At 50.6% G+C, this 13,043-nt stretch overlaps 1 protein-coding gene across 1 annotated transcript; it reads right to left on the reverse strand.

Moving 5' to 3' along the window:
- Positions 1-1,510: 1,510 nt before the first annotated feature.
- Positions 1,511-3,232, reverse strand: LOC136514168 (UPF0014 membrane protein STAR2-like). The gene is made up of 3 exons (XM_066508165.1): positions 2,793-3,232; positions 2,330-2,575; positions 1,511-2,028 (listed from the first exon to the last, which is right to left on the reverse strand). Exons 1-3 carry the CDS (start codon positions 3,081-3,083, stop codon positions 1,717-1,719), a joined length of 849 nt encoding a protein of 282 aa, XP_066364262.1. The 5' UTR covers positions 3,084-3,232; the 3' UTR covers positions 1,511-1,716.
- Positions 3,233-13,043: the final 9,811 nt, after the last annotated feature.

Consider the following 13,043-nt stretch of genomic DNA (forward strand, 5'->3'; position numbering starts at 1 on the left):
GGGCGGCGCTGCGGTGGACGGCGGCCAACCTGCTGCAGTGCTGCACGACCATGGGCCCCATTCGCTTCGCTAAAAAAAAGCTAAAACACTGTTCCAGATAATTTGTTGCGAGAGAAAAATATTGTTTTAACTAAAAAATAAACTGAAAAGAGAGAAGGGAACATGGCCCATATGCTGGCTGCCTTTTATGCACGCAGTCACATTATCGGACATGCATGAGCCTTTGCTCAGCTCAGAGGTCGCAGCTGTTCTCCATTTTCTTCAGAAAGATGCCATTGCCTGCCCGGCTGATTTATTGCCTGCTGTAGGTGGTAAATTTTGCTGCTAGTAAACATTGCAAACTACTCATGGGACGTTCATCAGTTTCATCTTCTCTGAAGAGTATTAACCTGGCTAGCGTATGACATCACAAGCATTATCTTTAGAGAGATGATGCTAGAGTAAGGAACAGGAGCTGGTATTCTTACATGTACAGAGGTAGTATATCTTCAGGATACAACAACAACAACAAAGTGAAATTCAGATATACTACGTCTATGTAAGAATATGATGAAAAGATATGCAGACCTAGTTTTGATTTTTTTTTCTTTCTTTGGACAAACAGGTTATGGTTATGAGACCTGTGGGGAGATTCGCGTGAGAAGCTCTGTCGATCAGGTTATAGGAAGCAGGGGCCTTGGCCCTTGGGCAAGCTCAAGAGGTTGCACGCACTAAGCTGCTTGCATTGCAACTGTTCTTGTGAGCATATACTACTTACTATATCTTCGCTAATACCAGCGCTCATCTTCTGATATCTTTCCTGCAGGGTGTTCTCGGAAAATGCTGCTGTGCTGGCGATAGCTGCCGAGTGCTGCGGAGGCGGGCTAAGGAGGCCCGGTTGCTGAAGCTGGGCTGCGGAGGCGGGCCGCACCTTGGGCCAAAAGCTGGGGCAGGCCCGAAACAAAGGAGGAAAAGGATTTGGGAACTTGTGATTTGAAAAGGCCCAATCCTAAGACATTGACTTTTGGAGATCTCAGACATTCGCACTGATCGGAACTTCCAATTAGCTTTTGGCCTGGTTTAGTTTCAAAAAGTTTCTCCAAAAAGTGCTACAGTAGCCATTACAGCGAAACTTGTGATACGTGCATAGAGCATTAAATATAGACGAAAAAAAAAACTAATTACACAGTTTGGTTGAAAATCGCGAGACGAACGTTTTGAGCCTAATTAGACCATGATTGAATACTAATTGCCAAATAAAAACGAAAGTGCTACAGTAGCCAAATTCCCAAATTTCGTCCAACTAAACAAGGCCTTTGTCTCAAACTCGAGACTTCGTGTTTTGGAAACGAAAGTGCTACATTCTTAATCGGAGCCTCCAATAGAAACTAACAGAATTAGCTCTCCATCACCATCACCTTTGACAATGTGGCATTTCCCCTCTGAGCATGTTGTAAGGAAAAGAGGTCATGTGTTATGTACTCATCAGAAATATCAGAAGCTAAAATTTCTACAGACACGGATGCTTGCAATCTCTAAACTGCTAGTATTACATATTACAGTTCAGTAATTCACCATCAACATTGACGCTGAAAATTAACAGTTCTGTCCCTACATGACATCACTGCAACTCAGTAATCACCATCACCTAAGGTTACAGTTTTTTTCTTCCCATTGTGGATTTTTTACACCCAGCAAGCATCAGATCGGACTCGCCTTCCCTGCAGAACATGCTCCCTAGTCTGCAAAGACCTTATCGTCGAGCTGGAAAGCCTTGGTGAAGAAGGCCGGCCAGCAGAGGTAGGTGGAGAGGATGCTGCTGAGGGCGGAGGCGCTCATGAGCATGTACGTGACGACGATCTGCAGTTGGATGGCCTCCAGCGGCGACACGCCGCCCATGATGAGCCCCGTCATGGTGCCCGGCAGCGTGATCAGCCCCACCGTCTTGGCGCTGTCGATGTCCGGAGACAGCGCGATCACCAGCGACCGCTTCACCTGCTGCAGCGTCGCCTGCCGCGGCGTCGCGCCCAGAGCCAGCGCCGTCTCCACCTGATTGATCGATGCAGACAACTGTGAGCAGCTTCTAACTTTCGTCATTCTGTCTTTGTCGTACTATTCATGGTGGTCTCAGTCAGAACTTTATAAAGAATTCGATAAGCAAGAACTAAAAAATTATGAGCACTACATGTGCTCTGTTTCTGATGTAACAACTTCTGACTTTCGTGCCATGTCCTTACAGAACCGAGAAGAATTTTTTTTTGAATGTCGAACCGAGAAGAATTGGACAAGCAAGGATGAGTATAAACAATTGAGCAGCAATGCAAAAGCGGTGAAGAGGTGACTGACTGACCAGGTTCCTCTGGATCTTGACGTCCTCCCGGAGCTTCTTCATGGTGACGCCGGTGACGGTCATGGCGTTCCCGACCATCATGCCGGCGACGGGGATGATGTAGCGCGGGGTGAAGGGGAAGACGCTGAGCAGGACTGGCAGGAGTACGGTGATGGCGGTGCCGACGAGGATGGAGACGCAGGCGATGTACTTCCCGCGGGGCACCTGCTTGGCGCGCTGGCCTGCCGTGTAGCCGGCGACCGTCACCTGCAAGAGAGCGTTGGTGAGCGAAACGATGGTGTCCTGAACCGAATTGGGAATCTGTAAAAATGGCATCTTTAGCTAGCTGCTGCCAGTCTGCCACAGCCATGCCACTCAGAGCACGCACGCGTCCTTGGAAATTGAATTCGGCTCTGATCGATCGGGAAGAGACGAAAGTGGAGGAAGCAGGGAGGAGTTGGATCGGAGACGGTGGATACCATACCATGAAGAGGTAGACGAGGAGGCTCCAGAGCGCATTCTTCTGGGTGAAGATGAACTGGAGCACGAAGCCGATGACGGAGAGCTGGAGGAAGGCGCGCGCGGTGGCGTAGAGCATCTCGCCCTCCAGCCCCAGGCGCTGCGAGAAGCTGAGCGCGACGGCCATGGCCACCACGGCCGTGGCCGCCACCGGCTTCAGCATGCCCAGCAGGAAGTCGCGCCAGAACCCCGGCGCGCCCGGGTCCACCTGCTTCGCCACCAGTTCCAGCAACGCCATGCCCGCGTGCCGCTCCATCACCGAGCGGCCCGCAGAAAGCAGCTGCTTTGTTGAGCAGAGCTTGCTGCCACGAGCCGCCGCGGGAGGAGGAGGACAGAAGGGGGAGGGCCCAAGTGAGGCAGGCGGCGGCTGAGGCTGGTGAGGTGCGGCGCCGTACGCCTGCTCTGTAGGCCTTCGTGTATGCAGATGATGAGGCTATTTTCATCGACCAGTAAAAGAGACGTTGAAGCTATCAAAACTATTCGTGTTCAGCTCCTTCTCAAGACTCCACATTAATTTTAAAAAAAAACTCAGTGCATCCTATCAGATGTGAGAATGTTATCTAGATCAAGTCCTATCACCCTTCACCGGTAAGGTGCCTTCCCATCTTCAAAAGGTCCATGTCCAACCTCTCATGGGACAAAGGTTACCAAAATAGAAAGGAGATAGCTAAACAAAGTGAGACGCCTCACTCTAGTCACTTAGGTCCTCTCCTTCATGCCAACCTACCACCTCACAGTGTTTCTCTTGGCGGCATAGGCTAGGAGGAACATTGATAAAATCAGAAGATCGTTCCTGTGAAAGGAGGAGGAGAATGCCAACGGTGGATACTGCCTGGTTAATTAGCCAACAGTTACCAAGCCCAAAGATCTTAGGGGGACTAAGCGTGCCTGACCTTGATAGATTTGGAAGAGCCATCCACTTACGATGCTTTGGCAAGAATGGGTGGAGAAATCCAGGGGCAGATCTGCAGCCCAGTCCCTAGTCGTTAGCCCAGTAACATTACATACACGATGTAATTTTCAGCCCAATAAGAAAGGCCCAACAGCAAACCTCAGGCAGTCAGGCCTCACCTCTCCTACTCGCATGTCCGTCTCCCTCGCACGAGCGCGAGGCGAGGTCGCGACTCGTGAGGAGCTAGCTTTCTGCTGGCCGCTGCTGTGCTGCAGCGGCTGGAGGCTAGCTAGGCCGCCCATCCCGTAGCGCACCAAGCTGCCCATCCGGCCATCCCGTCGTGGCGCCGCCCATCCCAGCATCCCTCTTGTGCCACGCAGGCCACAGGGCACCGTGCTGGCTGCCCCTGCCCTCCAACTCCACCTCCAGGTCACTGGCCCGGCGCTCGACGGCCCCTGCCCTCCAACTTCAGGCCTCTGGCCTTAGCCCTTGGCGGCCTGGCCGTTGACCGTCTGGCCCTGCCCCTGGTTAGTTTGTGTACTGAAATTCTTTTTGGATTCAATATTTCAATTGGATTGATTTGAAATTAGAAATATGGATGATGGATTTACAGAATCTCCATGATGAAGATGTCATGGATGTTGCAATCATATTTCACCCCTGCTTAGCGTGTTGGTCCAGATCAAGAGACAACTCAAGTCCCACCTCAATCTCCACCTTCAGCTCCAGAGCAAGAGACAACTCAAGCACCACCTCCTACCTTCAGCTCCAGAGCAAGAGACAACTCAAGCACACAACATTTCCATTAGTTTATCGCCTCATTGAGTTGGCCTTGATTTTACCGGTTGCAACTACCACAGTAGAAAGGGCCTTCTCAGATATGAAAATTATTAAGACTGACTTGTCAAATAAGGTGGGTGATGAATGGTTGAATCACCGGATGGTTTGTTATATTGTGCGAGATGTATTTGCAAGCATACCAGATGATGATGATATCTAACAACATTTTCAAGAATTGAAGTCACGTTTGAAGAAGTTACCTAAACTACCTAGTAGAACTTGTTATAATGGTATGTTACATTCGGATTACAAATGTATGTTCAATAATTATTCTTTTTATGACCTTTTCATTTATATTTTGATCTTATTTATATGCAGAGCTCGACAAGGAGATAGAAGATGCAACACCACCTCACTAGACACTAGGTATTTATTTTCATCTCGTCATGTTTATCGCACAACATTCGTATCTTCTTAGAGGCCCTAGTCTTGATTAAAAGCTGGATCCACCACTGGAGGAATCCAAGCCACGGCTCGACTCGGAGATTCCATGCAGTGTGGTTGATCACCTCCTTTTCAACTTCTCAATCAAAATAACGGTGGGGTTCACTACTACACAAACGAATATGCGCAGCGTTGCACTTTTGCACTCCGTGGCGGGCACCTATTTTTGCCCGCTGCGGTAAATCCCACGATTTACCACGGCGGACATTTTTTATTTACCGCAGCGGGCACTTTTGCCCGCCACGGTAAATCAATTTACCGTGGCGGGCATCTTAATATGTCCGCCACGGTAAATACCCTATTTACCGTGGCGGACATCGTAAGGTGTCCGCCACGGTAAATCGATTTACCGTGGCGGACATATTAAGATGCCCGCCACGGTAAATACTCTATTTACCGTGGCGGACATCGTAAGGTGTCCGCCACGGTAAATCGATTTACCGTGGCGGACATATTAAGATGCCCGCCACAGTAAATGTGGAGGCCCAATAGCCATCTCCAATATAAATCGAGGCCCTCGCACCATCGTCGCCGCCTCCCCCACTCTCTCTCTCAGATCCCCGCCTCCCCTACTCTCTCTCTCTCTCAGCTCTCCGCCTCCCCCACTCTCCCTCTGCCTCCCACTACTCTCCCTCGGTGCAGGCAGCGGCGCGCAGCGCAGCTCTCCTCCATAGCGCTGCCCCCTACAGCGGCGCGCGCGGGACGACGGCGACGGCTGCGCCCTCCTCCTCCCCCACGGATCCTCCATGAACGACGACGGCGCGAGGCTAGGGTTTCAAATCCAGTGAGTTCATCTCCCTCTTCCTCTCCATCTCCCTCTTCCTCTCTCCATCTCCCTCACTCCTCCCTCTTCCTCTCTCTAGATCCAGCGACAGCGACCTCTTCCTCCACGGATCCGGCGGCGGCGACCTCCTCCCCCACGGATCTGGCAGTTGCACCCTCCTCCTCCGTGGATCTGGCGGTGGAGCGACCGGATCCGACGGTGGATCTCCACCACGGCCACGACGCCGGGATCCACCACGACCACGACGCTGGGACCTCCACCACGGCGGGCGAGGACGCGTCGGCGCTGCGGGATCCGCGAGGAGGCATAGGGATCCACGAGGAGGCGTCGGCGTGGTCCCCTGCGAGCGACTGGCGAGGTGGTGGCGGCCGTGGGAAGCCCGGATCCGTCGCCGGTGGGCTCGCCAGTGGGCTCGAGAACGGGCTCGCCGACGGGCTCCTAGTTTTTTTGTTTTTTAAAAATGATTAACCGCAGCGGGCATCCTAACGTGCCCGCCGTGGTAAAAGTATATTTACCGCGGCGGGCACCTTACACCGCCCGCCGCGGTAAATCGATTAACCGCGGCGGGCAACGCCGCCCGCCGCGGTTAAGCCACGATTTACCGTGGCCTCTACGCCGCGGCGGACGGCTTTGCCCGCCGCGGAAAACCAAAAATGCCTGCCTCCAGTAAAGTTTGTGTAGTAGTGGTTGGCGCAAAGATTCGCTTCTGGCACCATAATTGGCTTGAAGAAGAAGCTCTAAGGTACCTAGCCCCAAACCTTTTTCGGCTTGTTTCGAGAAAGAACAGAATAGTACAATATGAACTCTCGAATAACAATTGGATGCGTTCGCTAAGGGGGAAATCACCTTCACTGTCCACATAGAGGAATTTGTCTCCCTATGGATACAGATTCAAGGCGTGCAACTGCAGTAGGGCATCTGGGACTCCATCACCTAGCGTTGGACACCGGATGGAGTTTATTCCACCCGTTCAGCTTACTGGATCCAATTCAAAGGCTCCTTTGGGTTGTTCTGTAGTGATCTAATTTGGAGAGCACAAGTAGAGAACAAATGTAAGATCTTTGCCTGGATACTAGTGCAAGACAAAATTCTTATGGCGAACAACCTACAAAAGAGGGGGGCGTGGCCACACAAAGAGCACTGCATGCTTTGCAATAGACCCTTAGAAACTGGCCTGCACCTGTGTTTATGTTGCCCATTTGTAAAGGTAGTTTGGGACCAAATCCTCTCTTGGGACAACTTCACTGAGTTGCAATCGCAGCCCCACGAAGACCTTGTTCATATCAGAGCATGGTGGGAAGTGACAGCAAGGAAAGTGCCCATGTTCAAACGTAGACGACTCAATGGAGTAGTGATCTACACTTTTTGAAACATTTGAAAAGAGAGAAATAGGAGAATCTACAACAGCGCCGCATAAATGGCGCCACAATTGGCTGCATCAATCAAGACATAGAGCAGAGAAAAAGAGCTTTCGCTTATGTTTAGCTGCAGTAGCCGCTGTTTTCCCTAGGGGAGAGTGTTTTCCCTCTTTTTCCTGCTCTGGGGTTTTTAAACCATTCTTACACTGTCTTTCTTTGCTTGTACATAAAGTCTATATCTTATTTGAAAGGCAAAGCTCCTACCATTGCGTTCAAAAAAATCCAAAGAGTTGGACCAGGAGATGCCTAAAGCTTGCCATCTGACGACCATGGCTGACCTGCATTGGAAAAATAGGGTGAAGGGAGATTTCTTCTATATTTTCCTGACACATCACATATATCCCTCCTCAAGCCTCTTTTTTCTTCTTTTTAGTATATTCCTAGTATTCAGTCTGTCGACTAGAAGTGGCCAACCAAAAAACTTTTTTTTGGGATACATTTGGACCTCTAGATCCACTGAAGAGGCTTAGGTGGGCTAACACTAGTAAACTGATGGAGGTAAAACTTCTTTGAGCTGTAAAGACTTGATCCCCAAATAAAGAAACAAACATCATGTCCCTCATCATCTGTCCTGATATTGTTCAGATCTTCCATTAACTCCTGCAATTCATTGTAGGCTTCTCTAGTGATGGGAATTCGAAACAAGTCAAGGAGATTATCAGTATTCCAAGCAATGGCTAGAGATATTTTTGTTTCTTGCAAATGGAAAGAGGTTTGGAAATTTGATAGAATATATCCCAAAAGGCAGAAGGTCTTCCCAAAGGCTCACAGAAGTACCCGACGATGGAATACATCTAGCAATGCCTCTATAACGGATGTTTACACACCAAATATCATTCCACCAAAAAGATCCCTTTTCATTGAGAAGAGGTCTGGGACTCCATTCTCATAGTATGAATTCCAAACAAGCTTGACCCACTGGATACTTTATTGTTATAGAACTTGTCCAATTGCTTTAAGAGGAGGGCGTCCTTCTGAAGACTTAAGTCGATGACACCAAGGCCACCTTTTTCTTTTGGATGCATGACAAGCCAGGCAGCAAGATTATATCCCTTACTAGTCCATTAAGGAATGTCATGATGTGGACAATTGATACAGTGTATGATCTTTTGCAACTCAGCTAGCCTTGGAGGCAGAAAGTCTCAGGTGGAGTTATACAAGTATGGCGTGCACCACAGGAAGGATGGACCAAATGCAATAGGGATGGAGCATGGTCAGGGAGCGACAGGGGCTGTCCTCCGAGGTCCCTCGAGGACCTTTGGCGAGGGCGGGTGCAGTGGTACCCCTATGGTCTGGATGCACTGACGATGGAGGTGTTGGCATGTTGGGATGGCATGGGGTTTGCTAGGGAGATGGAGTGCAGAGACTCCATCTTGAAACGGACAGCCAAAGAGCTGGTGATGCTATGGGAGGCGGGGCCAATCAAGGATTGTGTATTGTGCCGATCATCATGGAGATCCGTGAGCTTAGTCTGAGTTGCATTCTTTTACCCTGATGTACACTAGTAGGTCTTGTAATCGAGTTGCTCATACGGTAGCTAAACAAGTCTTAGATGACAATAGGTTGGGAGTGTGGCAGAATGCCCCAACTTGTATAGCACACCTGTCGACTGGTGATTGTAATCTTGATGTTTCATGATGATGAATGAAAGTCCTGAGTCAAAAAAAGAAAAGAAAAAAAGCATACCACTGGCCGTATCCCCAAGGATGACATAGGCCCAAGTGGCCGGACTCCAACGCGAGAAGCCTAGCACGAGCCACCCCCGATGACGCACAGTGGTTTCTTTGGACTTAAACTTCTAATTTGGGAACTTGTGATTTGAAAAGGCCTGATCCTAAGACATTGAGTTGTGTTGCACAGTCGAGGCTTTGATACAGTCAAAATTTCCCCTGAGGGGACCCGCCGGCGCCGCCAAGGGACTCCCCTCTGGGCTCCACTCCGGCCGTAGTCGCTGCCCCTCCGGCACGCGGTGGCGGCGGCCTGTGGCAGCCCCAAAAATAAGGGCAATCGTCGCAGCCTCTCCTCCCTCCCTCCTATCTCTCCTACACAACCCCTGCTCCACACCTTCTTCTCTGGTGTCCTGGTTGCCTGGAGGGGCGGATCTAGGCCCCCGAGGCCGGATCCGTTGTTAGCCGCAGCCTCGTGGCCGTGTTGTGCCTTGTGCGCTCGGGTTTGGCGCCTAGCGAGGCCCTGGACTCCAGTAGCCTGGCCGAGGTGGAGGCCGGCCGGATCTGGCCATGGCACGCGGGGATCTCGGTTGCTGGGGCCTATCGGTGCCATAGCCTCCCACTGCCTAGCCACGACGGTGGCCACCAATCTCTGGCCTCCCAGCCAGCCGGTAGTGGCTAGAGTCATGGCTGGGCTCACCTTGCTAGCGGCTGTGGCCTCCCTTACGTGGGCCAAGGTGATGGCCGGCCTCTGCCGGGTGTCCGCCTAGATCTAGCCTTTGCGCGCGGGGATCTGAATTCTCCGAAGGCAGCCTGTGCATCTGTGTTCTTCGGGGGCTGCGGTCAGCCGGACGACAGCTGCGGCCTACTGGGGCCGTGGCTTCCTCCGCCAGCCGGGCGGTGGTGGCCAGTGCAGGGGCCCGGCTCCCCCTGCTGGTGGCGGGGGCCGACTGTGGCCAGCTCATGTGTCTATTGTTGCCTGGCAGCAAGGCCCGTCTAGGCCTCGGAGGCTGGATCTGGCGGCACGCAACGGGCCCAAGGTTGAACCTATAGTGGCGCCCCACTCTTCGTGCGGCTGGATCCTAGCCTCAAGGTGCCTCACCTCGTTCAACGTGGCTGTTGTGGTCGTGTGGAGTCTGTTGCGATCATGGCACCCGCACTGGTGGCTTTAGCTCTTTGCCGGTGCTGCGGGTGCCGTGTTGAAATGACGACCCTCTATGAATGTACAGTCTCTGGGTGAAAACCACGCCTGGTTCCTCTGAGCCGGCGGCGGTGACGCAGCCTGCGCCATCTACCTCCTTGGGCCGTCACCGAAGTCTCTATTCGTCGGGGGCAGGATGGGGATGAAAGTTCTACCCGTGTGCTCTACCAGCGTTGTTGGCGTATGCAGATGTCAATATCCTTCCTGAAGGCATCGTTGGCGCACTTCCACTGCCCTTCTCCCGCTTCTCTCGCCGGAGTTGCCCCTTCCTGTTATGTGTCTGTGTGTGCTTCAAGCCTGAAGGGTCCTAATTAGCTAGAGGGGGTGAATAGCCTAATTTAAAATCTACAAAGCACTAGAGCAAATGATTAGTATGACAAAAGGCGTAATGCAATTTTGCTCTAGCTCTATAAGGGTTGCAAGCCACCTATCCCAACAATTCTAGTTACTATGATCACTAAGCACACACAAGAACTAAGTTGCTACTCACTAAGAGCTCTCAAACTCTCTACACTAAAGAGCTCCACTAGATGAACTTAAACTACAAAGTAAGCTCTCAATTCTAATTACACTAAAGAGCTTGCTACAACTAGTGTAAATGAGATTGTAGTGTGATTATACCGCCGTGTGGAGGAGATGAACCAATCAATCAATCAACACAATATGAATACTAGGAAAAATCCAATGGCAAGAGATAAGTGCTTTTTCTCCTGATGCTCACGTGCTTGCCGGCACGCTAATCCCCGTTGTGTTGACAAACACTTGGTGGTTCGGCGGCTAAGAGATGTTGCACGAATATCGTCCACACGTTGGACACCGTAAGAACCGACCCACAAGTGAGGTAACTCAATGACACGAGCAGTTTACTAAAGCTACCTTGCGGCGCTTCGCCGAGGAAGGTACAAGACCCCTCACAAGATCACCGAAGCCAGCCACAAACAGTCACCAACATGTGCCGAACCTCCACCGCTGCTCCAAGTTGTCTAGGTGGCGGCAACCACCAAGAGTAATAAGAAATCCGCAGCCACAACGATCCCCAAGTGCCACTAGATGCAATCACTCAAGCAAATGCACTAGGAATCACTCACAATCTCACTATGATGATGAATCAATGATGGAGATGAGTAGGAGGTGTTTTCTTAGGGTCACAAGGATGTCAAGAATGTCAAAAGTCCAAAAGAGATACCTTAGAGCCAGCCAAACACTATTTATATAGCCCCTCCAAAGAATAGAGCCATTGGATCACTCGCTGGGCTCAGCTCGCACTGACCGGACGCGCCAGTCAGGCTGACCAGACGCACAAGCGTCAGCGTCCGATCCATGGATCTCTGCCACGTGTCATCTATTTAAATTTCGTTCGTTCGATTCCAATGGTCACTTAACATTTAACGCGCAGTCAAAGCAATGACCGGACGCGCTACTCAGAAGCACCTGACGCTAAGCCGCCCAGAATCCGTTTGTTTCCAGAGAGGATCCACAGCGCGAAAATACCAACCGAACGCGTCAGGTCAACGCTGACCTGACGCGCCCCAGCGTCCGGTCATCGCCTTGTTCTTCACTGCACTCCCGCGACGCTGATGCCAGTGTACGCCAGCGGCCAACTAATGTTGTTCCTGCGCGTCAGATCCCCTACGTCCTGCCCCAGCATCCGGTTGAGCTCCTCGCTTTCTGTTAGCCGCGCGCCGCCTCCAACAACTGACCTAACGCGCAGCCAGCGTCCGATCAGGACCTGCTCAGCGTTCGGTCGCGACTTCGCACTCTCGGCCAACTGAGCCGCGCCGCGCTATAATTGATCGGACGCGGCCAGCCAGCGTCCGGTCGCTGTTGTCTTCTCCTTTTTCTTTTTCTAAGTCCGCAACGACTTCTCCCTTGATTCCAACTTGCTAACCACAAAGTGTAGAACTTGTGTGCATGTGTGTTAGCATTTTTCAAAGCATTTTACAAGGGGTCGATGTTAGCTCACACTAGGTCATAATGCATATGCTCATATGAATTCACCTAGTGATACTTGATAACCGTTTTAACCGATAATTTTCTCTCTTAATAGTACGACTATCGATCCTAAATCACTCACACCTTTTATGGTGTCTTGAGTGCAAAACAAGAATGACCCTATCACATATACCTTTGGCTTGAGCCCATTCTTGTTTTTCTCTTTCTTCTTTTCCAAATAATGAGCACTTGATCATCTATGTCTATCATCACCTCCATGCACCATCTTCTAGCTTCACCACTTGGAATGTACCAACCTTACCTAATTCACACACTTAGCATAAAGGTTAGTACTTGGTTTCATCAATTATCCAAAATCAAACTAGGGCTTTCAAAGCTCATCTTCGAAATGGTCTGTCCAGCATGCTTGGTGTTGATGATGTTTTGTCGTCGTGGCTGTTCGGCGGATACTTTGCCGCCGATGTCGCTTTGAAAGCCCCCCTCAAGCCAGCAGCTTAGGGCATGATGGCCCCCCTATTGCGGATACTTTATCGCATTCACTCTAGCGGATACTTTGTCGTCGTGTTCCTCAGTCAGATACTTCGCCTCCCTAGTCTCGTCGCTTCTCGTTGGATTCTTTGCCACCCTGGCTTCATCTTTGTTGCTGGCACCCTTGCATTGATGTATTTTTACTTTGTAGGTATAGTTGGTTAGGTTTAAGGTGTGTGGTGGAGGGCCTCTCCTTGATGCCTTTTTTCTATTATGCTGTCATCTAGGTTCTGAACCACTTCCTCTGTGGTTATGTAATCGGCACTATAGGTCCTCCCGTAGCTGCGTTGTGTAAACTGTTCTTTCAGCTCTCTCTCTTAATGAAATACACGTGAAGTCCCGGTCACGAAAAAAAGATATTGAGTTTTGGAGATCTCAGACATTCGGACTGATCAGAACTTCCAATTAGCTTTTGTCTCAAACCCGAGACTTAGGACATATTTGAATCCGTTAGCACAAAAAAATAGTAGCTCAAATTAGTACTAGTGG

The sequence above is a fragment of the Miscanthus floridulus genome, chromosome 16, assembly GCF_019320115.1.
Source record: "Miscanthus floridulus cultivar M001 chromosome 16, ASM1932011v1, whole genome shotgun sequence".
In the NCBI taxonomy this organism is placed as follows: domain Eukaryota; kingdom Viridiplantae; phylum Streptophyta; class Magnoliopsida; order Poales; family Poaceae; genus Miscanthus; species Miscanthus floridulus.

What these genes read in the sequence shown, in the direction of transcription:
- LOC136514168 (XM_066508165.1), bottom strand. Translation starts at nt 3,083, where the DNA reads ATGGAGCGGCACGCGGGCATGGCGTTGCTGGAACTGGTGGCGAAGCAG. An exon ending in TCCTCGTCTACCTCTTCATG is followed by an intron (nt 2,576 to 2,792) that starts GTATGGTATCCA and finishes GCTCTCTTGCAG; the next exon opens with GTGACGGTCGCCGGCTACAC. An exon ending in TCAAGATCCAGAGGAACCTG is followed by an intron (nt 2,029 to 2,329) that starts GTCAGTCAGTCA and finishes TCGATCAATCAG; the next exon opens with GTGGAGACGGCGCTGGCTCT.